The 27,819-nt window shown below is 37.5% G+C and overlaps 2 protein-coding genes and 2 long non-coding RNA genes across 6 annotated transcripts in view; 2 read left to right on the top strand and 2 right to left on the bottom strand.

The window, feature by feature from the left end:
- Positions 1 to 7,188, bottom strand: part of gale (UDP-galactose-4-epimerase) — a 13,820-nt gene extending 6,632 nt beyond the window's left edge. Inside the window, exons 1-6 of the mRNA XM_073812425.1 lie at positions 6,801 to 7,188; positions 5,945 to 6,073; positions 5,475 to 5,590; positions 5,139 to 5,252; positions 2,132 to 2,308; positions 1,937 to 2,050 (exon numbers count right to left, since the gene is read on the bottom strand). Of these exons, the coding sequence (XP_073668526.1) occupies positions 1,937 to 2,050; positions 2,132 to 2,308; positions 5,139 to 5,252; positions 5,475 to 5,590; positions 5,945 to 6,065 (642 nt within the window). The 5' untranslated portion in view covers positions 6,066 to 6,073; positions 6,801 to 7,188. The remainder of the gene's footprint in view (positions 1 to 1,936; positions 2,051 to 2,131; positions 2,309 to 5,138; positions 5,253 to 5,474; positions 5,591 to 5,944; positions 6,074 to 6,800) is intronic.
- A 2,289-nt stretch (positions 7,189 to 9,477) lies between these two features.
- On the bottom strand, positions 9,478 to 14,793 carry LOC135737368 (uncharacterized). Of its 3 annotated transcripts, XR_010528454.2 has the most exons (5): positions 14,349 to 14,793; positions 14,144 to 14,240; positions 11,713 to 12,058; positions 10,082 to 10,141; positions 9,478 to 9,985 (listed from the first exon to the last, which is right to left on the bottom strand). It is a non-coding gene; the product is annotated as an uncharacterized lncRNA (long non-coding RNA). The 3 variants fall into 3 exon arrangements; XR_010528452.2 differs by having other exon boundaries at positions 14,144 to 14,786; XR_010528453.2 differs by lacking the exons at positions 14,144 to 14,240; positions 14,349 to 14,793 and adding an exon at positions 13,140 to 13,641.
- LOC135737367 (uncharacterized) lies at positions 12,151 to 17,235 on the top strand. The gene is made up of 4 exons (XR_010528451.2): positions 12,151 to 12,657; positions 13,648 to 13,748; positions 15,094 to 15,179; positions 15,813 to 17,235. It is a non-coding gene; the product is annotated as an uncharacterized lncRNA (long non-coding RNA).
- Positions 17,236 to 18,245: 1,010 nt separating this feature from the next.
- trmt61b (tRNA methyltransferase 61B) overlaps positions 18,246 to 27,819 on the top strand; it is a 56,318-nt gene continuing 46,744 nt past the window's right edge. Inside the window, exons 1-2 of the mRNA XM_065255158.2 lie at positions 18,246 to 19,486; positions 19,558 to 19,660. Of these exons, the coding sequence (XP_065111230.1) occupies positions 18,812 to 19,486; positions 19,558 to 19,660 (778 nt within the window). The 5' untranslated portion in view covers positions 18,246 to 18,811. The remainder of the gene's footprint in view (positions 19,487 to 19,557; positions 19,661 to 27,819) is intronic.

The following is a 27,819-nucleotide window of genomic DNA, read 5'->3' as shown; positions in this document are numbered from 1 at the left end:
ATATACTAAAAACCTTGATTATTCTGGTTAGTCACATTGTACTGCTATTATTTTGAACAAGACTGTATATATACACACACACACATATATATATATATATATATATATATATATATATATATATATATATATATATATATATATATATATATATATATATGTATGTATATATATATATATATATATATATATATATATATATATATATATATATATATATATATATATATATATATATATGTATATATATATATATATATATATATGTATATGTATATATATATATATATATATGTATGTATATATATATATATATATATATATATATATATATATATATATATATATATATATATATATACACATATATATACAGTCGAGCGTTTGGATATCTATTGTGTGTGTCTACTGTTTGTATTTTGTTGTTGTTCTGGTTGCAAAGAGAGAGGGGGAAGGGGAAAGTGAAGAGAGTGCCATATGTATGAAGTGAGGGGGAGTGTTTTGTGATTTTTTTTATTATTATTTTTTTTTATTACTATTGTTATTTATTTTCCTTTTTTATGCCTCCCCTTTTGCATAGACGATATTGTTTAGTATTGGTTAGTATTTAAATAGACTTTGCTGTAAACCAGGTCGACTAAGTTTATATTGCCTTATCTCTCTGTCTCTCTTTGTACTTGTATAATAAAAACAATTCTATAAAAAAAATATATATATATATATATATACAGTCGAGCTCAAAATTAGTCATACCCTTTGTAAATATGACCAAAGAAGGCTGTGAAAATAAATCTGCATCTTTAATACTTTTGATCTTTAATTTAAAAAATCTACAAAAACCCAACCTTTCATTGGAGAATAATAATTTAAAATGGGGGAAAATCTCATTACGAGATAAATATTTTTCTCTAATACACACTGCTCACAATTAATCATCCCCTTTATTCAATTCTTTTTGCAACCTCCTTTTCCCAAGAGAACAGCTCTGAGTCTTCACCTATAATGCCTGATGGGTTTGGAGAACACCTGACAAGAGATCAGAGACCATTCCTTCATGCAGAATCTCTCCAGATCCTTCAGATTCCAGCTCCATGTTGGTGCTTCTTCTCTTCAGTTCATCCCACTCATTTTCTTTAGGGTCCAGGTCAGGGGACTGGGATTGTCATGGCAGAAGCTTTGTTTTGTGCTCAGTGAATCATTTTTGTGTTAGTTTTGATGTTTGTTTTGTATCATTGCCCTGAAGGAAGATCAAACCATGGCCCATTATATGAACCCATCCCATTTGAAGTTCCAGTAGTGTCCGTTACTTTTCAAATGTTCTATGGTCAGATGAAGCAAAAAAATTGCTTTTTTAGCAGCAAACACTCAACATTAGTTTGGTGCACACCCCTGGTAAATGTACCCCATGTGTACAATGAAATATACTGCTGTATCCTTAATGTTGTGGGCCTATTTTTCTGCTGGAGGTCCTGGACATCTTGATCAGATACATGGCATCATGGATTCTATGAAATACTAACAGATAAAAAATCAAAACCCTGACTGTCCCTGTTAGAAATCATATAATGGGCCATGGTTTGATCTTTCTTCAGGGCAATGATACAAAACAAACATCAAAACTAACACAAAAATGAGTCACTGAGCACAAAACAAAGCTTCTGCCATGACAACCCAGTCCCCTGACCTGAACCCTAAAGAAAATGAGTGGGACGAACTGAAGAGAAGAAGCACCAACATGGAGCTTGAATCTGAAGGATCTGGAGAGATTCTGCATGCAGGAATGGTCTCTGATCTCTTGTCAGGTGTTCTCCAAACTCATCAGGCATTATAGGTGAAGACTCACCTATATGTATTAATTCGCAGCCAACGCCGCATGCTGGAGAAAAACTTTAAGCCCTGCATGCATTATATATCTTTGGACAGTTGGACAGGTTACCTGGGCAACATAAGGCAGAAGGTTGTTTGGAATTCCTTGTGGATCCTCGCCAATCTGTCCTGACAGGTGAGCACCAATAGGATTAAAATACCTGAGCAGCACAGCATTCCAATCCTGCAAGACATTTAATAGTCTCAGACCTGCCATACAAACTCAGAGATACATGTGCAAGGTATCATACTGAGGGTCAGCTACCTTCTCTGCAATGCACTGATCCGAGATCATTTCCTCTATGAAGTACTTGGTCTTGCCATAGGGGTTGGTGCAGCCTCCCACTGGATGGTGCTCATCAATGGGGAGTTTCTGGGGGTCTCCATAAACAGTAGCTGAGCTGCTAAATACCAGATTACGCACCCCATAAGACTGCATAACCTGATTTGTACACATACATGAGACCATGGACAATAAGACATTTCTTCAGAGGCAAACATTAACACAACCTATTCTAAACTTGCATCTGTAACAGTTGCACACAACCTCATCCTAAGCATTCAGTTGTATTTCAATAAGAAAAATTTATCAAACAGCACAAACATGGATTCTGCATGACTCAAATATCTAGGAGTTATTATACCAAAAGACCCAGGGGAAAAATATAAACTAAATTATTTAGCCATACTAGAATTTAAAACGTAATATTGAAATATATATTGAAATATTTTTCTCCCCAAACCATTTTTAAAGCGTTAGATTCAATCACATTTGTAAGGGTCATTAAAACTCATCGTATTTCTAAGCGTCATCTCCGTAAGCCAAGGTCAATGGGCCTGGGATTAGGCCTGCCAAACTTTCAGAATTATTACTGCGGGGCTAACTGCAGAACTCTGGCATACTGGAAAAAGTCTCATCTTCCGGGGCCTGCAAATGATATCTCGTCTTGGGTTACCATCGAACAGTGTGTTACGAACCACTCGCTTTACTCTCTGCTTTTTGCAGAGCTCAGGATAGCTAAAAAAAAGTGGTTAAAACAAACTTTATTATTAGTAGCTCCCTTAAAATATTGTGCCAGATACGGAACGCTTTAAAGCTGCCATTAATCATGCTTTCTACACCGATTGCTTGTAATCACACCTAGGGCTGGGACGGTTGTAATTACACATTTGCACCTCACAAATTATGAAAAATATAAAGTACAATCTCGCCCAGTGAGATGTCTTCAGGTTCGTGTTAACGCAAACAGCCAGCAGACGCGGATTTAATGCGCTATTTGCAAGGGAAGGCAACTGATATCAGTGATGACCCGCTGGCTTGGGGGCGGAACAATGAGGAAAGATATTGGCCGTTTCTTAATCCGAAGACTGTAGCCTCCGGAGGTCAAATTTGCAAGCTGCATACGTTATCAAGACTTATAACATTAACAATTATAAAGTTGACTAATATTCTTTGTTAATAATACATTGTTGTAATATGTTTATGACTTGCAAATGTCTGAAAATAATAAACCAGGCTTGATGACATATTCAGCCGCGACCTCCGGAGGGTGCAGCCTTTGAAAAATGGCTGTTCTCTCTTGGTCACGAAAAAGTATCAATCTGCGCTACCAGTACACCATCAAAATGCGTTTTCAGCGCGGCTAGAAACATTATAAACCCCAAAAGGTTTCTCACTTGTTGTTTTATCAGTGGAAGTGCTACAATAAACACGTAGATATGCGCCGATCCCTTGTGTGCTCCGGGGCATGGCTCGAGCAGCCACCGAAATTGCCAAGCACATACGCACAGTTGCTTCACGTGACCGCGCCGCTTTTCTCCTCTTCAAAGCGCGTGGGTGCTTCAGAGCGTCTTTCGTTGCTGAGTAACTTAAGCATTGCTTGACGCTGTGACGAGCACCCACCGAAAGAATTTGGCGCCTATAAACATGCACGCACATTTCAAAATATATGTATGCATTATGTATAAGACCTATATGCATCAATGTGCACGTGCGCATACGTGCATGCCTCCCCCCACACACAATCTATAACCACCGCACCATCACGGTGAATTTGTGCATTACCACCGCAGTGGTAAAAACCTGCCACCGTCACAGCCCTAATCACACCTTTAAACCATCACTAACAGACTCTACATTTTCAGCCTGGTCCAGTAAAGGTCTGGTTACCTTTAGAGATTTATACATGGGTGGTAAATTTGCTACATTTTATCAGCTGATAGAAAAATTTGGTAGAAATCTGCAGCTGAGAATTTATGTTTGTATGTCAATATTACAATTCAGACTACTTACAGATGAAAGCCCAATACATCATTATTTTTTGTGCATCCCCTAACACTTATTTTGAATCATATTTCTCAGTTTATGGATGTTTTTACCAGTCAACTCAACATATCTACCTTATTTTAAAAGACTCATCGGAAAAGGATTTGGGTGTTCAGATAACTGATGGGGACTGGCTCGAATACATCAAGGGCATAAATACTTGTTCTATTAATTCAAGGCACCAACTAATTCAATTTAAAGCACTATTCAAAGGTCAAACTCAACACATTTAACCCCTCTATCTCTTCTAAATGTAACACATGTGAAATGGCAAAAGGTTCATTGGGATATCTTTTGGTTGTGTCCAAAGCTCTATGAGTTCTGGAGTGAAATTTTCAGATTTTACTCAAATGCATATTCCTGTGACTTGTCCTCTGACCCAACAGTTGCTGTTTTTGGCTGGTCTGATTTTCTCCATGGCATTCAAATTAAAAAGCTGTTCAATATGGTATGGTAGTGACTAAAAAAATTATTCTTTGCCTGTGGAAAAAGGCATCAAAACCTCTTTTTAAATCTTGCTATCTGAACTTTCTACCACGCTACACCTAGAGAAAATCAGATACAACTACTCTGATAACATTGCTGGTTTTGAGGCCATTTGGGAACCTTTTCTTCAACAATTCTCAAACACCAATAGCTGAAAGTCAGATTTTTTTATTACTTTAACTATTTAAATATTTAATCTATTTAACTATGACACCTGCTGACTTGCAAATAGATGTACCATAGTGTAAAAAGGGTATGGATTATGTATGGAGTATGAAGTAAATTATGTATCTTAACAATTGTAATTTTTGCTCTGTTTTTGTATTTTTATTATTGTCTGTTTGTATGGTTTTATGTTGTTATAATGCAAAAAATACATGGATTCTGCATGCATAAACATGATCCATGCACAAGGACAATTCATGCAATGCTATATTTATAGTAAAGAAAAACTTCTTACCTCAAGCAGATTGATGGTTCCTGTTAGATTGACTCTGTAGTATCGTAAAGGCTGTTCTACCGATTCACCCACAGCTTTCAGTCCAGCAAAGTGCATTGCTGCATAAAAGGAGTGCTGGAAACACAGAGGGCAGAGCCGAGACAATTACCTCCTTAAATCATTAGAGGTCACTGTTACACAAAATGTGTGAAGTACTATTTACAAATTAGTGATGATCAAATGTTTGATGTAAAGAAACAGAACTGGTGTTATAGAAATGCTTTGTTTAGAAAAGGCTGGTGAGTGATTATACTAAGCAAGTAATTGGTATTAACACGATTGTGTATATATTTGAACCTTTTTGAATATTTTCTCCAGTCCATGTTTATCCAGAAGATCCAGTTCATGGAACTCAATCTGAGTGTTAAGAAACTTCTCTATCCTCCGGAGACTCTCAGGAACATCACCCTCTCCTCAACAAAGCACAACAGCCACAATGAAAAGAACAGGCATTATTACATCCTCAATGATGTATTTGCATTCAGCAATAAGTTATTTTTAAAAAATGATTTCATTGAAATGACCATATCATGTAAAACACAACCAAAATTTTGCCAATATTTATAGAAAAAATTGCTTCAGGCACCGCCGACTCTTTATTGATTTGCTCAACAAATAAAAAAGGCATTCAATGGCCCACTGTGTGTGCAAGATATTTGTGCGGGTCCTTTGTTATATATTGTGTTTTATTGACAAGAGTGCCTTTTGTGTTCAGAATATTTCTGTCTCCCTTAAATATGTAGTGTGGTTCATTGCAGTCTGTTTACCTCTGACAGCATTGCTGAAGTTATCGATAACCACAGGGTGATAACCAGCCTCAATTAGCTCCACAACACAATGACTGCCAATGTATCCACCCCCCCCTGTCACCAGGATCTTTTGACGCATGTTGAGCCCTTAATCACAGAAAAACACAATAGTTATAGCCAAACTAGATCGCTGTTTACTCGAATGAGGGTGTGTCTTCTCTTACTGAATAAAAAACTGTACTACGTGGCTTCACCCTTACGAAAATAACCATGGTTTTACTACAGTTAAAACCAAAACTATAGTAAAACCATGGTAACCACAAAATAACCCCAATTTGACACTATGGTTTTCAAAAACCATGGTTAGTATAGTAAATCCATAGTTTTGCTGATAGTAATCAATACACCAAAAAACATTACTACACAAGGCATGAATTCACCCATCTCACTGGCTAAATTATTCAACTGTGCCACAGGAATGCATAAAACATCACTCAGATTCTGATGTTTTTAAACAATAAAGAAAAAATTCTCTGTATTTTATCTTTGATTATCTTAGATTAAAAGCAGGTCAGCTTAAGTCATAAAATAAATAGAACATTGCTGAATTAAGAGATTTACAAATGTGGTATACGCATGTAATTATGTTATGAATCTTGCCTTATTAAATTTAAAAGTACTAACGTTACAGTTTATCAATTCACTATAGTTAATACTACAAAATACTATATAGCCTACATTAATAAGCGTAGTACTAATTACTACCATATAGAATATTTTTTTATGTGAGCAGTAAGACTTTAAAGTCATCTAGTGGAAAAAGTGAGATCGTACAAAACTCAAACAACTCAAAATACAAGTTAGATCTACTCACCCTGCTGACGAATGCGGATCACTTAGGGTTTTGGCAGGTCGTAGGGTGATAGACGGTACCAGTTTACTGTGCTTTTTGGCTCAGTTAGGGCTATTCATTCTCACTTCCTGGTTGAATGGACACGTCACGTAGAAGAGTGTTAAAAGCGGTTGTGGAAGGGATACAGCTACGGCCCACCCTGCGTTCCAGTTCGTTTTTTATGACCTTCCCTCGCTAACTTCCCTCAGTCTCGTTTACTCGGATGAACGTCATTGCTGACGTTGTATAAGTGCCCACTACTGCTGGATCACCAGCCCTGCGTTCCAGTTCGTTTTTTTACGAACTTCCCTCGCTAACTTCCCTCAGTCTCGTTCACTCAGATGTACGTCATTGCTTACGTTGTACGAGTGCCCACTACTGCTAGAACACTTGAAGTGGGTTCAAATGGATCGCCCTAAGCCCTTGATCACATGGAAAGTGAAGACCGCCCCCTCCATGTGCAAAGCGCGAGTTGCTGAAGTGACGTCACAATCGTGTTGCATTGTGGAATATGAAGCTGCATGAAGTGTACATATGAAGTAGACTCGCTCCCTCGGTCAAAATCGAGGGAGCGAGGGTCTGTCCATACAAACTTCCCTCGTCCACTTGACGAAGTGGAACGCACTTCAAAATGGCGACAGGGATTCCCCCGAGGGGAAGTGCTTAGGGAAGTTCGCGAGTGTGTGTCTAAAACTGGAGTGGAACGCACCCCAGAAGTGTTTAAATGGATCGCCATAAGCCCTTGATCACATGGAAAGTGGAGACCGCCCCCTCCATTGAACTTTTTTCTCCATGGCTGAATCCGAAATCACTTACTGTGTAGGTACTGAATTTCGCTGGGCACCTACTTAACGTGCGCTAAGACAGTAGGTGTGTTCGACATCGGCTGTGGCTGGATGTAACCGATCGGCGAGTTAGCCGCGTGCAGGCGGAGGAGCTGAAAACGGAGACGTGAAGTCGGACGCGCTGTGGTTCCCGTAGTTTGCGGCATTTACGTCAAGCATGGCTGATCACGTGCCTTTTGCTTGCTTAATCGTATTAAACATGATTGAAAAATGTAAACTACATAAAAAAGTGAATTATACTGTTTTGGATGTCCGTGTATGAGCATGAGTGGAACTGAAGAGGCTTACAGCATCTGTTTTTACAAGAATAAAGTTCAAAATAAGCATAAATTATTTAAATACCAATGTAGTTGGGTCTACGTTTTTTATCCATTTTATTTTGATGAAGATGAAACAATATAACATCGCGACTACATGAAAATAGCTTTAACTGTTATAAAAATACAGATTTGTGAAACTGAGGGCGTGAAAATAAGCACGAAACACACGTGATTGTTGTCATGTGGTGAATCTGACCAATGGTGAAACAGCTGTGTCGTCATTACAGCCCGTGCAGCTCCTCTTCGCAAACTGCGCTGGCTGACTCAGGCGGCTGATCTCGAATCGCTCTCGCGGTACTTAAAAACCACATGACACAGTCACGTGCCTGCAGCGCCAGCTTAGGGCCGGGTATACTTTTTCAGTAGCGCCTCACTGCAGTACGTGACATCCAGGGGGCGGGGTTGGATTTAGATCCAGGGGCGGAGCTGGATCCCGATCCAGAGATCCCATTGGTCGGCAGTTTTACCACAAGACACGTCATACACGTGTTTCTGCGTTACCATTTCCGCATTAAGTCGTAACTAAATTAAGTTATTATTTTGACATAAAAACTAACTTTACTTATGATTACAATAAAAGTGCCTTTAGGGTGAAATGTAAGTTTTTTGCTATAATGTTTTGGAGTAAAACATTTCGGGTAAGCCTACTATGAGTAATCTTACCACATGCAGTTTAAGACCTATTAATGGATACAGTATAAATATGCATAATTATTAAAATATATATGGACTTTGAACTTGTTTTAACGCGTCTTTGCTTACAGCCATTAGGAAACAGGTTTCCCTCGTAGATGGTTTACTTTTTTTTAAATTTGCTAATAAAAGATATCAAATAAATTTGTTTTTATATTTACTCGTTTAGGAATAGCTGTGTTATAAGTGGGATAATGTACAAATAAATCCCTTCAGTGATATCAAACTGTCGGGAACATGTCCGTACCTCTCCTTACACCTAACTGTGATACTTTCTAAATTATGAATCTTTCTCAACTATATTATTAATCAAACGTACACTTAAATTGATAAGAGCAAACGTTGGCGACCACAAGTTGCAACTAATTGCGGGCTGCAACAACGCAAATACCAGATAGCACACGTACGTCTCAGATACGTATCTGCGAGGTAATCACTCAGATTTCCATTCCGTCTGGAAAACGTATTATAAAGGTCGTTTGCCCATATGAATTACGTATCGGAGACGTACGAGCCCAGCCGTTTTGAAGACGCTTTTAAGATCTTTTCAAGACGCTTGATATTTAGAATGATGGTTAGCAGATGTATCTAAGATATTTCCAAGATGTTTCTTAGATCTTTAAAAGATCTTTATAAGAGCTTTAATCGAGCTCTTTCTAAGATGTTTCTGAGAGCTTTAAAAGACGATTAAAAGATCATTAAAAATAAATTGCTCTAAACTACATCTTCTACACAGTTATACACATTATTACAATATATCATTGACAACAATTAAAACAGTATTTTCAATAAAACAGGCAGTTGATTGCGTAAAATTTATTAAAATTAGACAAAGGAAAACATTCATAAGATGCATATTTACACGAGTGTATGCAAAAAGCAACGTTTTTCTATAACATACAAAGAAACACAATATCTTTAAATTAATCAAATGTTTCCTCGGGCAAAGAACATCTTTTCCCGATTTCCCAAAACTCTTGCTATAAATTTAGCATCAAACGGTTTTTCTAGAATATCATATGCTGTAGCATTAAGATTTGTGCTCATGGAAATATGTAAAGTATTTAAACCTGTTTATTAGAAGGAGGTGTCGCAATACTTATGTCTATATAGTTTATAACAAGCCAAAATAACTAGGGCTGCTTCTTTTTAAGAACTTTTGGTTATTTTTAAATCAGCCAGAGGAATAACAGTCCTTAAATGTGTAATGTACTGCCATAATCTTGTAATGATCAAACGTGAGGTCAGATTCTTGTTAACCTACTGTGTTCTTTCTTGATGGTTAGCCGAGTGTCCCAGGACAGAAAATCTGTTTCGTATGGATCAGAGTCAGACATTAACATCTAATATGTAATATCTAGTGATATGTTTTCTTAGATAATGCTGTGAACAAATGCTCTTTTACCTTGAATATTAGGTGGATCCACACTTGAACCATCTGTATGATAATCTGCACCCACTGGATCTGTAAATGGTGGTGCAGGTAAGTTTCACAAGTAAACAAACTCAAATCCTATTCAGACCATTCATGATTCCAGCAATAACCAAGTTTTTTCGTAACAATAAGACTGCATTTACAATGCAAATCTTAATGCACAGATCATATTTTTTTGACTATATTCATTTTTTGTTCTGATCTTTTTATATTTACATAAGACACTATTCATATCTGATATCGGTGTTACAATAATTTGCAAAACTACAGTTAATATGAGTGTCATGATTTGCACTTGAGTTTTGTATCGACTTAAGCCAGGGTCACTGCCAATTTAGGCATGTTTTAATTATGACACTTAAACAATTGTATATGTACTTCGATAAAGGTTTTTGCAATCATGGAAACATAAGTGAATCGCAGACAGCATTCTTCTTTTACGAATGTAAAATGGCTGGAGTAGTGATGTCACTAGCTAAATTAATTTTCATTTGACCTCCCCCACAGAAAGACACAGCACATCATTATATCGTTGGCTCCGCCCACTGGTGTTCAGTCTAAAGTAGTAGTTGTTGACAATCATAAAGTTGTAATAACAGTAAGATTGTGATGTCAGACAAACATTGTGCTGTTGCTGGCTGTGGGAAATTAGTGTCTTTGTAAGGGTCGCAAATAATTTGAAAATATTTATGTTTCTAAATATGCCCCCCTACCATGAACTAAACTGGACTGTTGCAGAGACCAAGTGTAGTAGGGTACACTACTATGCAGGTGACATTCTTTTGTTTATTGAAGCTATGACAAATAATTTGTCTGTTTAGTTAATGTTTTATACAGTGTAACTGTACCTAAACATTGTTCCTTGAGGTCCTCTGCTATTTACATTTTGTATGTCTTCCTTATTTAACACACCTTATTCAAATCATCAGCTCATTAGTAGAGATCTTCATGAACTGAACTGAGGCTGTGTCCAAATGTTCACACTTGTTGTCTTTGCACTAGACTACTTACATTACGGTTTTTTTTTTTTGTATTTGGCCTAAGTATTCTAGTGGGCGTGAAGATCCCAAGCGTGCATGTAGAATTATTCATCCGATGGGACACACTTAGCATGGGTAAAAATTTCAATCCAGGTAGTGCCAGCAATTTGCACCAAAACGTATTTGTGTTTTATTTACTACTTTTAATTTATATTTAACATTTTTAAGTTTTTCTGTAAATAAAATGAACACTCTGAAATGAACATTTGCTTATATCAAACTTTTAGATGCAGAATTCTTTGCTCCTGTAAAAAAGCTCTTTGTTTTGAGTATGTAGCTTTATTAAAGTGTATTATTTATTCAGTAGTCCCTAAATAAACGACACAATGTTGCAGATGTTTCACAAAATGCATAACAATAATGCAGTGAACACCATAGAAATGTTAACATACAATTAAAAGTCTCATGCTTTACATCCAGAACATGATGCACGATAGGATGCACAAAGTGATATTTGGACGCAGCCTCAGTCTGTCAAATCAAAGAGACATACAGAATGCACAGAGCAGTGGGACTCCATGAACAGAGTTGAGAACCACTGCTGTAACTCATTATGCTTACCTGACTCATGCAGAATTCTGGCCTGGTGTTTGGTCCCCCCTTTCTCTGGCTTGTGTCTCCATCATCATTACACTCTTGTCAGTGTAATAGTATCGTCGTCTGCATACCAGGACTTTGTTACTCAGCTGTCCCTTCTCCTTCAAGCTACATTTTTGTCAAGCTGCAACAAGTTGGAATACATAATTATTAACGTTTAATGATTTTGATGTATGAAATATGTAACAAAAGCAAAAAATGTATAGACATTCTATTAAGAAATTACCTTTTTGTTGTTTGTTTACTGACCTTTCAACCATATTGCATTTATAATTGATCATCATACCTTTGGTCTACTGTTAACAGGTTACTGTAGAAAACAAAGTCAAACAAAAAAGAGAGAAAAAATTATAAATGCTGAATGTGTCTCATCTTAAATACATTGTTGTTGTTTTTGTTTCATTGATTTTGGATGTTTTGATGATTTAAGGAAAATTTACGTAGCATATATATTGATGTTTTAAATCAGAGTTTGTTAATGACACTTAATCATTAACAAACATTTAAAAAGCTTTATTACAATACTAATTGATAATATTCATGTAATAATCTTGTTTTGTAACACCCTAAATCACTGAGCGCACAAACGCTACCCCTGTTACAAGCATGAGTGATTGACTTCAGGCACACATGCGCAGACATTGAAGTACCGCGAGAGTGATTCAAAAGCCCACGAAACAGTGTAATCACGCGGTACTGTGATGTCATACTGGTTAAGGCTAAGCCACGTGAAGCCGGACACAAGGGCTTTGGGCTGGAGCCTGTGGCTTTTAAGGCTTCGTGTCTCATCGCGTTAAACGATCGCAGAACGATTTATTTCTCTTTTTCACCTCGATCTTTGGCCTCGTGTGATTTACCAAAACCAACATGTGAAGTTACAACGCTGACGAAGGAGTTTCATCAGTAGAGGTAAGTAACCAACATGTTATGCATGTAGTGGATCTAAAGATTGATTGTCGTATATGATCATTCTTTTTTTGGTTTGTTTGTTTGTAACGTTTATCAATGCAAGCCAAAATCGAGCTGCAAATCCTGAAGGCAAGGCACGTTGAACATGTAACCGTTTTCTCAGCGGTGGTGGGGTAAAAATTTGCTAAGTTAGCCTAGACCAGCCCCTGTTTAACTTAAAGTTACTTGAGTTATAAAATGTATCAATCTTCCCGTCCGACTTGCTTGGAGTAAGTTAACGTTATGTAAACGACCGGTATTCACAAGAAGCCTTAAAGTTTTATAGCGAAGTGGTTTGATAATTAAGTTAATATATTTTATCAGTTGTATTAGCTATAAAGTTATTTATATCTGTGAATTAATTCGTATTTTTATCAGTTTCTAACAACACATACATGACAAAAGGCTAGCGTAACGTTAATAACGTACGTTAAGTTACTTACCAACACGAACAAACTGAGTCTGACAGACAAATTAACTTAAAGCCAACAATAAAAAAAAAAACATATTATAAATTAACATAAACGTTATGTTTACGAATTATATTATTTACATGTTAATATTGATGTTAAATGCGAAGAAAATGTTGAAGTGTGCCTGAGGAAAAACGGTCATATCATGAAAATGGCGCTCACGTGACGTACGAATGGCCTCGCGACCACTGTCTATGTTCGCGCTTGCGCGACAGAAGGGTTAACTTCCTGCTCCAACCTGCAACCATTTGAATGCAGGGATAATAACAAATAACCAAAGTTTAATCATATTGCTGGATTTTTTTATAATGCTTAATAAATGATGCGTGTAAATTTACACATATTTATTACGTCACTGACATTGTTTTTTATTGCGTTTATTTCTTTTATATTGATTGAAAATGAAAACCTTATTTAATTTACCTAAAATTTGTTTGTGTTTAACACTGATTTATGTTGTTTTTCTGTTTAATATTAGTGTGTCCTGGAAAACGTGTGCTCGGAAACATGCAGAATACAGGATTTACAGAGCCGACCTTGAGGCACCCACTGATGGATAATCTGTTTACCTAAAAACAGGTAATGTATAAACATTGCAAATATAATGAATTCACAAGTATATAATTTCACAAATATTAAATATTATTAACAATTATTATTAATAATGTACATATTAAATTATATTATACATGTTCAGTTGTTCTGTTAAGTTATTTGAAGGATATGCAATGCATGGTAGATCAATTAGGTTATCTTTCTCACTAGCTATAAGCAGCATGCTATAGAAATGTTCCACTTAAAGGTGTAGCGGAGGATTTTCTCGAATTTTAGAAAAGAAACGCCGTCTCCGCTTTGAAAAAAAAATGCAATTGCGCAAAACTCCAGATTGACAACTAGGAGGACCAATAGTCTTGATGATCCACCCGGAAAACCTAAATTTTCCGCAATAACTTTAATGTTTAATGCTCTTTTACCTTGATTGTTAGGGTGGTGTTCATACAAAGCAACTTATTGCTCATCTGCTTGAGAGAAAGTTACTGCTGGGGCTCTCCTGCTAAGGTTGTCTTAATTCTAAAAAGAAATTAAGTCATTTAGGCTTAGGTCATAGCAAGTTTTGAATGAATGACTTCACAATCTGTTTTAATAATGTTTATTTACAATGTATTTTATTCCACTTACCTGAATCGTGCAGAGGCTTGATGTTTAGTCCACCGGTTGTCTTCTCCAACCTCTGAGTGAAGCCACCACGAGTGGTCGTGTTAACCAATTTTTTTTAATTTTAGTGCACAGTGAGTGTGTCTACATAGTCTAAACGCTTAATAAACTGATAACGTGTAAGGTCATTTAAATGCATAAAATGGTTTTCTTTTATAGGGTAAAGCCCATAAATGGCAAAAACTGATTGGCACAGGTAGTTTTTTTGCTCTTAAACCAGATTTTAAAGTCTTTTTTGCCGTTTCGTATGTGCGTATGTCTCCACCTGAGATAGATAAACTTCACAAATAAAAGTAAATTAAAACGCTTGAAACATGTTAATGTAATAAGCTGATTTTTATAATATCATAATAGGATAATTGTCCTCTTATTATGTGCATGTAAACATACTCAATGTCTTTGTTTATCCTTTGTCTCAAGTCACACTGAGTGTGAGAAGTCAGTGCTGTCGGGAAATCTAATGATAACTGCAATTCCTTCAGTCTAACATGATGGTTGAATTACACACAGATAAACTCCCACTTTATAGACCACAAGATTTGAGTTCAGGCAGATTAAGATAGTTGATTGAGTTTAGTTGTTATTGTTTGGCTGTTGGCTCATATTATTATTGATTTTGACAATTTTCTTACAGCCCTTGTCTGTCAAAATAATGCAACCTCTGGTTGTAAAGCACATTTTAAACTGATCTTCTTCATTCTGTCACTAGCCCACCACAATCCATGTTTACCAGCTGTGAAAGTGCAGGCCAAAAATCTTCCTTCACCTGTGGGCCTCTACCCACATGTAGATAAGGTAATGAATTATTTGATTACTGTCGCTGTTTCTGTCACTGGGGCAAAATAACTGCCCTAGAGAACATGAAGATTAGCCAAAACTGTGGTATTGCGCTAGCCCTAAAAATTTGAGAATCTTGATGTTTCTAACACATGGTACAACCGCTTAGTAGGCATGGGCCAGTATAAGATTCTGGCGGTATGATTACCTTTAGCAAAAATACCACGGTTTCACAGTGTTGCGGTATTCCCATTGCTACACTAATTTTTTTTATTTTTAAATGGCAGGTAAAAATAAAGCCTTTAAATTATATTATATATAATATTTTCGAAATGTATATTACATGTAAACATCAAATCAATCACATGACTTAATGAATTTTGTATAAATACAGTTCATACCTTGGAGACGGTTTCACAGACCATTTTAGTGGTTGTGTAACCTTGACTGTTTAAAACCACGGTGTACCTTAAAACTGGTAACCAGCCCATGCCTACCGCGTAGTATCTATTATTAAGGTGGTTGACAGGTCTGTTTGCATGTTATTGCATTGGTAATAATTTATTGTTTATAGTCCAATATTGATTGTGAGAATTATTTAAATTTCCTTAAAAATGTTCTAACATCTTTTCCTTTCTTTTCTTAATGCAGCATTTCAGGAGAAACCTGCCTGTGATCTGCTAAGATGCACAGCTTCAACTCTGGCCCATTGTCATCCCAACACCTCATCTGCCATCAGTTTCGTTTAGTGTCGGTCTATTGCAAAAGTTCTTATAAACTTTAAATGAGACTTTGTGTTAAGCAGGGGTTTCCAAACTTTTCATTCCACAACATATTAAGCCCAGGATACACAGCAGGATTTTTGCAATCCAATAAGACCTTATCACACTGTGTGACAAGGATTGTTTAAACTTCAGCAGTAGACTGTCGATGAAGACACCTATTGCATCTGAAGCTGCGACATCTGTCATCAACATGCGCTAGTGGTAAACAAATACAGGTATGCAGGTCGTAGAAGCAAACACATTGTTGATGTGCGTTGATCATGCTGAACTTCTTACACTGTCATAAAACTATCGTAGGTGACTTTGGTCCAAGCACTGGGAAAACAGACGTCTTTAAACCTCTCACACTGTATGAGATAGGACCACCAATTAAGAGCCACGATCACAGAAATCTACACGATTGTTTCACGATTGGTAATCTTTCATCTGGGACAGCCAAAAATCGTGCCGTGTATTATGGGCTTTAGACAGGTGTAATCTTATAGTATATCAAAACCATTGCTAATAATTAATTGGACAAACCATCACTACAATGCAACACTCACTATCTTACAGTGCGACCCACAAGTGGGTCTTCACCCACAGTTTAAAAACCCTGAGTATGAGAAAGAGTATGTTGTATTGTAATTAAAGTCACATCTAAGCGTTATGGAACAGTTTGTCATTATATTCACAGTATTACATGGTTCTTTCAGCAGTTACTACGTTACAGTGCTCTTAAAGTGTCCTGATCAGCTTTGGGTCTTGTGAAGTAATGTAATGAGAACTTGATCAATAGCTTTGCAGTATTTTGTTACACTGTGGCTGTAATCATATTAACACATAGGTTAAACATTTTATTCAAATTTGGTAAACAAACTAGTCAATATAATTCATGCTGTGATGCTGGATTAAACCTGGTCAATTGATTGTGTATTGTGTTTTCAATTTTTTATGAGGTTTCTTCATCTATATAAACATTCTCAATATCACCTTTGGTTTGCTCAGAGTTTGTTCAGATGATTTTTAATGTTACACAATTGTGTTACACAATTTCAATGGATGGCGTGGGGTCAAAAACTATCAAAAGTTTCAACCTTAGATATATAACTGTTGACAAACACACTTAATGTGAGTCACACCCAGTAATTATATTAAGCAGGAATTGCAGTAAGCAGGGTCACCTTAAGATAATCAGCTTGTTGGCAATTGTTTTATTTAATTAAATGTATAACTTTTTTCATTTCAGACTGATAAAACAGTCAGAGGGGCAGTGGCTGTTGGCAATGATGTTCTTGTGTGTTTTGTATTTGTTAATATTTTGTAGTCAGAAAGAGTATGAGATCACCTTTTCTTGTGCATGGTGCTTTATCTACGGTAAGTGCCTTTTTAACGTTTTGGATTAAACGCAAAATGTCTATATTGCTTTTTTATTATACGTGATATGGGCTTTTATTAATTATATTTAATTATATTTTTTGCTTCAAAATTAATGCCAACCCTTAAAAACATGTTGACTATATTTTTAAAACAATTAAACACATAAAGACATTTATTTAAAAAAGACATTTATTTAAAAAATGAAATGAGTTGGAGGTCTTTGCTGATTCGTCTGCGTTTGATCAGATTCAAGACCAAACGGAGATGCATTGCAGGCAGGTAGGATTTAGAATTTTTTAAGATCTTAAATACGTCTTGTAGAGATATGGAAGACGTATTATTCAAAGACGATCGTCAGCAGATGTAAAGATCTTTACAAGACGTATCTGAGACGTACGTGTGCTATACTTAAGTACACGTGCCTCTAAATCTCGCGAGAAATATTCCAAAATCCCGCTAATTCTCGCCTACCCTTTTACGTATACTGAGGTTTCGGACATACTATTCGTTCGCCTACTGCTTTTTGCCTATATAGTACGGCAGTATGCGGTTTCGGATTCAGCCCATCATTTGAACTGTGCAAAGCGTGAGCTGCTGAAGTGACGTCATAATCGTGTTGCATTGTGCTATAGGCTATGAAGCTGCCTGAAGTGTACATATGAAGTAGACTTTTGACCGAGGGAGCGAGGGTCTGTCCATATAAACTTCCCTCGTTCACTTGACGAAGTGGAACGCACTTCAAAATGGCGACAGGGACTCCCCCTAGGGGAAGTGTTTAGGGAAGTTCGCGAGTGCGTGTCTAAAACTGGAGTGGAACGCAGCCTCTATAGAGTAACGGTCTACTTGCCAGCGAGGGGGAGCTAGAGCTCCAGCTCATCCCATTTGGCTTTGCAGCGAGCACCACTTGGATAGAAATACGTCTGTCACTGACGTCAGAGCAGCTGCTTTCTATCATGGCGCTGCCCTGTGATTGTCATGCTTGAGTTTTTTTGTGCTGGGCTGTAGTGTGCAGGTCTTTGCATGTTTTAAAAGTAAGATAAGTTTGTTCTTAAATGGCATTTGAGAAAGTAATTAATCAAGGTCGTTTTAATGTTGCTGGTCACTTGCTTGTTTAATATTTAACTTTGTATTTAATTCGAAGGTTATGCGAAGCACAGAAGAAATTGTGATCTCATACGCAGCATTTGTATTGGAAGACACCAGACACAATTATTATTATTATTACTATTACTTTTCATAAGGACAACACACATTAATCAACATTACGGTAAATGTGCCAGTGTTAGCCAGCCGGCTAATTTTTAACTGCAGTCCTTTGATAATAAGGTGTTTTACAACCAAAAAGTGAAAATGTGTCTCGTACGACATATCTTCCTACATGTAAATTTAACATCAGCTTTGAAATCCTAGGTAGATGTAGTTATAATGTGTGGTTCTGATAGCTGTGGTAAGATCCAAACTCTCAAAGCGTGTCACAATTTCTTTTATACTATAAAGCCATAAGCTATGACATTTGGACTGGGTTTTTCTTTAATGACTCATAAGTTTGCCCAAGTCTGTGTCACATGTTTAAAAAGACACAGTGTGGATCAGATTAAACCATTTCTCTATAAACTGAGAAGCTTTGGGACTGACCATAATGATTCCAGAGGAGACAACAGTGGTTCAGATGCACCAGTAAGAGTCTCACCTTTCTCTCAGAGAACTTTGTTTGGAAGGCGTCGACTTTTGTGCCCACTGGAAAGGGTCAGTGAGCTGCTGCCCGAACACATTCTAAGTCAGGAGGTTTGGGATCTCCAAGACACAAAAAACACACTGATGAAACATATTAAGAGCGACACTAGAATTAATGTGGAACAGGACTGTCACAATGAGGAGATAAGGAAAGGTGAGGCACCTGCTCCTGCAGGTGTGTCTGGGGAAAGGCCAATTTGCTTTGGAGAAACTCTTCTGGCTGAGTATCGCCAAAAGGGACGCTTGGAGTTTCGTAAAATGTTTCAGCTTAAGGAGGGCCTGAAGATCCAAAGTAACTGGGGAATACTAGCTCATAAAGACATTGAGGGACGCAATGCTGGGAGCATCTCACGAACTTCAATGGGAATCCCAATTCTCATTCGTCGACCAACCCTGGAGGAGTTCACTCTCTTCATGAAGAGAGGGCCAGCTATTGCATATCCTAAGGTAAGAAAACAAGATCAAAGTAACTACACTATCAATGTGTGCATACAGTTTCAGATGTTTTTTCTTGGCAGGATGCCAGTGCAATGTTGACTATGATGGATGTAACTGAAGGAGATTGTGTTCTGGAAGCAGGTTCTGGATCAGGAGCTTTGAGCCTGTTCTTGTCAAGGGCAGGTGTGTAGGTACTTTAATGTAATTACTTCTGGATATCAGTTATGGCCGCTGGAAGTCATTTTGAACAGGGGGTGCTGTGAATTTTATTTTATTTTATTTTTTTACAAAAAACCTATGAGCCTACAGACCTATTTATAATACATTTTTAAAAATAAATACATTGAGTTTCACTACTTTATTGTCATATACACTTCAGTGCACACAGCCAGGGTCTGAAACACACAGACGTCATCAGTTCTCAGATGAATATACAGTATGCGCTATTAATCAGAAGCAGAAATACTTTTAATAATCCCAGGGGGAATTACTTTCGTTACAACCTCAGATATACATACATACAAAATATTTACATACAACATATAATATTATAACAACATATAATATTAATTGAACTTCACAATTTTCCATGTCCATGCGGACAAACATATTTTACTTTTGTTTTTAAGTTAGGATCACACGTCGATTAACAGTGGTAAAATATTCTCAAAGTAATATACCTAGTATATTTGTATATACAGGGAGTGCAAAATTATTAGGCAAGTTGTATTTTTGAGGATTAATTTTATTATTGTACAACTACAGTGCTCTTGGTCAATTAAAAATGTTAACAAACCCTCAAACCTGAACATTTAAGTAGTAAAAGTGACATTTTGGCTTTCTTAAGAGAATATTTCTATGTACATCATTATTAGGCAACTATTAGTGTGCAGAATTATAAGGCAACTAAATGAAAAACAAAGATTTTACCATCTCACTTGTTTTTTTCACCTGTTAAAGTGAGAATAATAAACAAACTCTACATTTACAAAAAGAAAATAATAAAACAATAAAAAATAAAAAAAAAATATAGACTCAGTGACCAATATAGCCACCCTTCTTTTCTATAACAGTCACAAGCCTTCCATTCACGGATTCAGTCAGTTTCTTGATCTGGTCTGAACCAACATTTTGTGCAGCCGCAACCACAGCCTCCCAGACACTGTTCAGAGAGGTGTACGGTTTATCTTCACTGTAAATGTTCTGCTTAAGAAGGGCTCAAAGGTTCTCAATAGGGTTTAAGTCAGGTGAAGAAGGGGGCCATGTCATTAGTTTTTCATCTCGAAGGCCTTTACTGGCCAGTCATGCAGTGGAGTACTTTGATGCATGTGATGAAGCGTTGTCTTGCAAAATAATCAGTCTTCTTGAAAGATGCAAACTTTTTCCTGTACCACTGCTTGAAGAAAGTGTCTTATACAATACAGGCAGGCAGGCACAGACAGGTATTATTAAAGATGAGCTTGTTGGACCTTTTTGGGTTGAAATTGGAAATAAAAAACAACTGTCAGACCTACTGCCAATTTTTAGAAGACACTTTCTTCAAGCAGTGGTACAGGAAAAAGTTTGCATCTTTCAAGAAGACTGATTATTTTGCAGAATATCAAATATTCTGATATCAAATATCAATAATATCAAATAATAATATAATAATATAATATAATAATATCAAATAAATAGAACATCAGGCAAACATATCGCCCAAGAAAATCGCCAACATTTATCGACCACTGGCTGCACTGATTTCTAAATATCGGCAACGGCCAGAGAAAAAACCCATATTGGTCGACCTCTAGCGATGACTAGCCCTTTGCACAATAACTACATGGTGTCTCTCAGAAAACAGTGCATGGTGGGCAAATGCATAAGTGGGTAAATATAAGTGAACTATTTTAAAGTATGTTGTTAGTGACACAAACAACTGTGACTCACAATACCCACATCAATGTGATCAGACCCCATTGCCAAACATACACCCCAACTTTCATCACAATCGGAATACATGGGAACAGCGTTTGAGATATTAAAAATCCCTTCGCAATTTAGCATCTACAATGTCTAGACATCATGTTGTCCACTTTTATTGTCAATCGCATGAATCCCCTAGGAGGAGTATTTAAAAGTTCACTGCATGCAACTTTAAGCCTTAAATATAGCTGCAAGCAGCGATGGAGGGCCCTCGCAGAACTTTTAATCGCTATACAGAAAACGATGCACTGTGGGTGCATGTGTGCAAGTGGGTAAATATCAGTGGACTATTTCCTGTTGTTACTGACCAATTTGGGTCCTGTAGTTAAAACAAACTACAGGACCCCCTCCTCAGACAGGGATCTTATGTGGATTTACGGTTTATGGTGAAGTGATGCTCTTTCCATTTCCGGATAATGGCCCCCACAGTGCTCACAGGAAGATTAAGCATTCTGGAAATGCGCCAATAACCATTCCCATTAACTCTTTCACCGCCAGCGTTTTAAAAAAAAAGTTGCCAGTGCCAGCGTTTTTCATGATTTTCACCAAAGTTTAATGCCTTCCAGAAAATGTTCTTCTTTAAATAAATAAACATACAATATACCAAATGAAAGAACAGACCCTCTGCTTTCAAACAAAAAAAAAAACCGTTTCATCCTACCTTTAGTGGTTCTTTTGCAATCAGCTTTTGAATATGGGTAGGTTTTTGCAAAAACACCATATTTTGAGCAAAAAGCAAAAATAATTAAATTTTTGTGACTGACTTTTCATAGGGTTAGGGTTATGGTTAGGACACACTATGCAGTTATTTTACCTTAATATAACCGCTTCAAAGTCATTTCGATGGTAAACGAAGTCATAGTATGGCTAATCATACCCCTGTTGAAGCTCGGGAAGGACGCCGCTACCAAAACCAGCAATGCAAGCTTGAGAGAACCGCCCCTGACAAATCTCGCGAGAATCACGACTTGCTTTACGGCAACGACGTCACACACGTTAGGCTTGTTCGACTTCGTGCAGCGCTGCAAGAACTGGCAGTCGGATGACGTAAAAGTACCGCGAGAATGATCCGAGACGGCACTTTGACGTCATCCGGCTGTCGGTTCCTGCAGCGCTGCATGAAGTCAAACAAGCCTGTAACAACAACTGCACGCGCGCATTTGAGACGTGATGCTCGATGAGTGAAACAGCTAAGAAAACCCGTTCGGAAGAGAGTAGAAAGCGAAAAAGAGAATCTGACCGAGTTAGGAACCGGACAAGAGTCCCACTCGGTCAGGTTTTTACTCGTTGACGTGAGCTAATAGACAGCCCTGGATGCAAAAGGGATGCTGATCTGGCGATCTTGTTGATGGACAAGTAAGTAAATCTCTTATTTGTAAATTTGTTTGCGGTCTATGTTGTATGTGATTGCGCTTGCTTGTAGTGTGTATTTTTTTACTAAGCTGTTCATTCATCCAGTGTTGATAATTAGACCAGTAAAATAACTTCAACAAGAGTCTAGCTAGCTTACGATCATAAGAGCATTTAGCAGACTTGCTAACAAACACTCGTTTCTCTTACATGTTTTTTTTTGGCCATCTAAACTCAAGTGTTGTGTTGTGATGTGTACGTAGTCATTTGTCTAATTTCGATTTCTTATGGCCAACGAATAACGGCCAATGTTATGAAATAATGCAACGTATACAATTAACTTTGTCAATGCATTTTGTAATGTTTACATTACAATTAAAAAACAAATGAAATTATACAGTAGACATAATGTTAGACTATAGACTGTTTACTTGTGATTAAGCTGCAATCTTGTAAAAACGTAATAAGCCAGCAAACGCGGTAGGCTACTTTTATTATTATATGCCTACTCTACACTTGGCATAAACTTCATATTATCCTATTACCATCATCTGTAGTTTAGTAGACATGCAGTAGCCTAATATTTGTATGAAATTGTGAAACATTCCCTGGTCATTATCTTCGGAGTCCATCTCACGCCCAACACTATCCTTACAGGTACGTACAGAGTGGGCGTGCGAAATTACGACAGTTGCAAGTTTTCCCCAGTGACTCTAGGGGTCGCTGTTTGACAAAAACATCAAACTGCATGGAATGCCTTTAACAGTAGCAAATGATTGGCCGTTAATGCTTCAAGATCATTAAGGTCAGTCGATTCCTTAGTAATGGGACGTCCATTAATAATTGCTTCAGCTTCACATAAAACTGTATGGAGACCTTCTTCATCAAGAGTTTGTGTTCTTAGAGTTGCATTAAGAACTTTTCTCACAGACCTCATCAGTCTTTCCCACATGCCTCCAAAATGTGAACCACTAGGGGGATTAAAGATCCACTTGATTCCTTTCTGCAGAAGTGTGTTGTTGATCTGAGATTGATTCCAGCCTTCAATAGCTTGTCTCAATTCATGTTCTCCACCATGAAAGTTTGTACCATTGTCAGACTGCATTTCTAGGACTTGTACACGTCTTGCGATAAATCTTCTTAGCCCATTAATGAAGGAGTCAGTATCAAATTATGATAACACTTCAATATGAATTGCACGAATGATTAGACATGTGAAGATAACACCGTACCTTTTGAAAATACTACTTCTACTTTTAATTTCAAAAGGTCCAAAACAGTCAACTCTGACATACGTGAATGGAGGTTTGTCTTGAGAGACTCTGTTCAGAGGTAGGTTTGCCATCTGTTGATGCACTGGTGCTGCCTGCAGACATTTGCAGATCATGCACTTGGATATGATCTTCCTTATGGCTCCACTAGCACCAGGAATCCAATAATTTTGATGTAACCTTGAGAGCATGTAATTTCGGCCGCCATGACCCACTTCTTGATGTATGTGTTTAAGAATAATGCTGGAGATGTGAAAATCTATATAGCAGTATAGCAGGGTGTTTTGTTTCAGGGTGTTTTGTTTCAGGCATGACTGCCCTACTCAACCGTCCACCTACTCTTAGAACACCATCTTCAAGTACTGGATTGAGCTTGTAAATTTGACTGTTCGGTTTTACATGTTCTCCCTTTTCCAGGCTTGAGAAATCATCAAAGTACCTTTGGCAGTGGCGAATTATCTCCAATTCAGACCTTTTTAGCTCCTCCACAGAAAGCTTGGTTTTACCACGCTGAGTCTTTATTTCCTCCATTTCCTCTTTCAAGTGTTGTTTTTGTTGCGTTTCATCCATCTTAGATTGTGTCAACGACATTCTCAATGATTTTCTCTTTCCACTTAGATTTAGAAGTAACTGCTTAAATCTGAGAATCCAAGCTCCTGATCTCTTTAAAAAATTCCAAGAGGAGAAATACTGGATAAGCTGCATTATAACATCCATATTGTCCTCCACTTGTACAGTATTGACTGTAACACTTCTCTTTAGCTCTGGATCATCTGATGAATATTCTCCCAAGTCAGTAAGATTAACTGGCCATTCCTGTTCAGGAAGAGAGAGAAACTAAGGTCCAAAGACCCAATCCTTGTTCCTCAAGAAAGATTCCACTTTTAACCCTCTTGAAGCTATATCTGCTGGATTTAGAGCAGTGTTTACGTACCGCCATTGTGATGGTTGAGACACCTTGAGGATTTTCTGAAACTCTGTTAGCAACAAAGATTCCGTACCTAGAGACTTCATTTTTAATGTATTTCAGTACAGAAGTACTGTCTGTCCAAAAGACAGAGTCTTGAAGATGCATGGACAGTTCTGTTCTGAATCCATTCGACTTGCCAATCTTGCTGCTGTTAGTTCCATACGAGGGATAGATACTGACTTCAGAGGGGCAACTCTCGATTTTCCCATTACAAAGGCAACGTGCACTTGTGAGCTGAAATTATGTAAGAGCAGGTAAGTAACTACTTCATAACCATCCTCATTGTGTCCGAAAAATGATGTAACTGTGCTGTGCTCACCTCTCCGAAACCCACAGGTTTGAAGCATCTATCAATCTTGAAGTTTTCCAAATCATGTAGTCCATTTAACCAACTACTCCACTCCTGAGCACTTAAAACAGGAATTATATCATCCCAGCCCAGTTTCTTTCTGCACAAGTCTTGCAAGATCTTTTTTGCATATAAAATCACAGGAGACAGAATTCCTAAGGGATCATAAACAGAACTAATGGTTGAGAGGATCCCTCTTTTGGTTAAAGGTCTTTGCTGCAACACAATCTTAAACTTGAAGGCATCAGATTGTATGCACCATTGAACTCCTAGTGCTCTCTCCACTGGAAGCAAGTCGTGGTCCAAATTCAAATCCTTTACATTTTTTGCTTTGAACTCTTCTGGAATTTTCACCAGAACGTCTCGATTGTTGCTGATCCATTTGGTTTGTGTAAAGCTTCCCTTTGCACATATAGCAACAAGGTCATGATACAGAGAAATGGCTTTATCCTCTGAATTTACTGACAGTAAACAGTCATCCACATAAAAACTATTCAAGATTGCATCGGTAACTTCCTGGCTGAAGTCTTTGTTATCTTGTGCACAACGTCTGAGAGCAAAATTTGCACAGCTAGGTGACGAAGTAGCTCCAAAGAGATGCACAACCATATGATAGTCCACCATGTTTTGAGTAAGGTCACCATCAGTCCACCAAAGAAATCTCAGCAGATCTGCATCATCTTTTGGCACCCTGACCTGATGGAACATAGCTTCAATATCTGCCATTATCACAACTTGTTCCTTCCTAAATCTGGTTATTACTCCAATCAATGAACTTGTAAGGTCTGGTCCCTGTAATAGTAATAATTCAAAGACATCCCTTGAAATGTAGCACCACAATCAGATACAACCCGGAGCTATCCTTTCCGAGGGTGGTAAACACCGTGATGGGGTATATACCATACTTTACCATCGCTACGTTTCAAGTCCTCAGCTGGCACTCTCTCAGCATAACCGTTAGAAATGAGATCTTTCATGACAACAGAATACTCTGAATGAAATGAAGCATACCTTTTCAGCCTTTTCATTAGATTCAAAGCGCGCTGTTCAGCAATTACCCTGTTGTCTGGCATATGAACATCTTTATTTCTCCAGGGTAAGCCAATATAGTAATGACCATCAACAAGCTTTAATGAGTTGGTTGCCATTTCAATAAACTTATGATCTTCTCTTGAAAATCCAACTTGTTCACTTGTGTTACTTTCAGGAAAATCAACTTCAAATTTTTTCTGCCAAATCTCTCCTAAGTCTGAAACTGAAATCCTGTTTACTGTAACTTCAGGGTATGTAAAGACTGATTGGCCATCACTATCTCCTATTAGTGGGTCATTTACTGTCCATCCCAGCCTAGTTTTAATTGTATATGGTCCATTGTCCACACTGCTGATCACTTGAATTGGTTCCATGACCTTTGGGGGCATTTACTCTTATCAGCAGCTCTATATCGGAGTCAATTTCAGGCAGATTCACATGTTTCAAATGTGGCCATCTCAGAAGATCCTTTTGTCTTGGGATGTTCACATTATGCACAGGCATAGTATTTTGTGTATAGGCATCTGGCAACTCTATGAAGTCTCTTTTATTCAAACCGGCCACCTCTAAACCGGAAACAATGTTGGTAGTTGTGACTTTCTCCTGACCCATAGTACGTAAGAGAATGTTAGTCCTTTTACCTGACAGACCAAGTCTGTTCATCAGTCCAGATGTACAAAAAACTCCTGTGCTTCCTTGATCTAGAAAGGCATAAGTAATCACAGTCCTATTTCCTTTTTTAGATTTTACTTGCACAGGAACTATTGACAGTTTGCATTTATTTTCACCAGCCCCAATAAATCCACTGGACTCAAACTCCAAAGCACTGTCCATTACAGCATCTGTTTGTCTACCAACTTGTCTTGAATTGGTCACCTTCTCAGTTGGATAGATGTGAAGTATACTAGGGTGCTTCAGACTACATACTTTGCATGAAAGGCGTGTCGGAAAGTTTTTTTCGATTACAGGTCCAACTGACGTTTCAGGGGTTTTCTATACATATCACTTATTAATATGGGCACTTCCTCCGGAAAACCCCGTCCACCCACCAATCAGCGGGAGATGCTAGACCTTGCAAACATCTTATCACGCGACACAGCTTTGTTTAATTTCAAAACTCAACAATGGCACGAAAGAAGAAGTGTGTTTTTGGATGTAAGGAGAAGAAAGTCAGCCTTATGAAAACGATGGATATAGTTTATTATCCGGGGTAACAGCAGAGATTTGCGTGTGTGTTTGATGCGCTGGATTTTCCCAAACCGGGTCATGAGTTGCATGCGATAAGTAAGACTTCTGTCTTATGTTGGAAATAGGTGCGTGCATATTATATAAATGACACAAACATGTAGTGAATCATAACTTATAAGTGTTGTATAGTGTTGCATGACTCGTACTCGCTCCTCCT

Source organism: Paramisgurnus dabryanus, chromosome 17, assembly GCF_030506205.2.
Source record: "Paramisgurnus dabryanus chromosome 17, PD_genome_1.1, whole genome shotgun sequence".
NCBI lineage: Eukaryota > Metazoa > Chordata > Actinopteri > Cypriniformes > Cobitidae > Paramisgurnus > Paramisgurnus dabryanus.
Note: the sequence above shows the minus strand (reverse complement) of the source record. Positions and strands in the feature narration are given on the sequence as shown.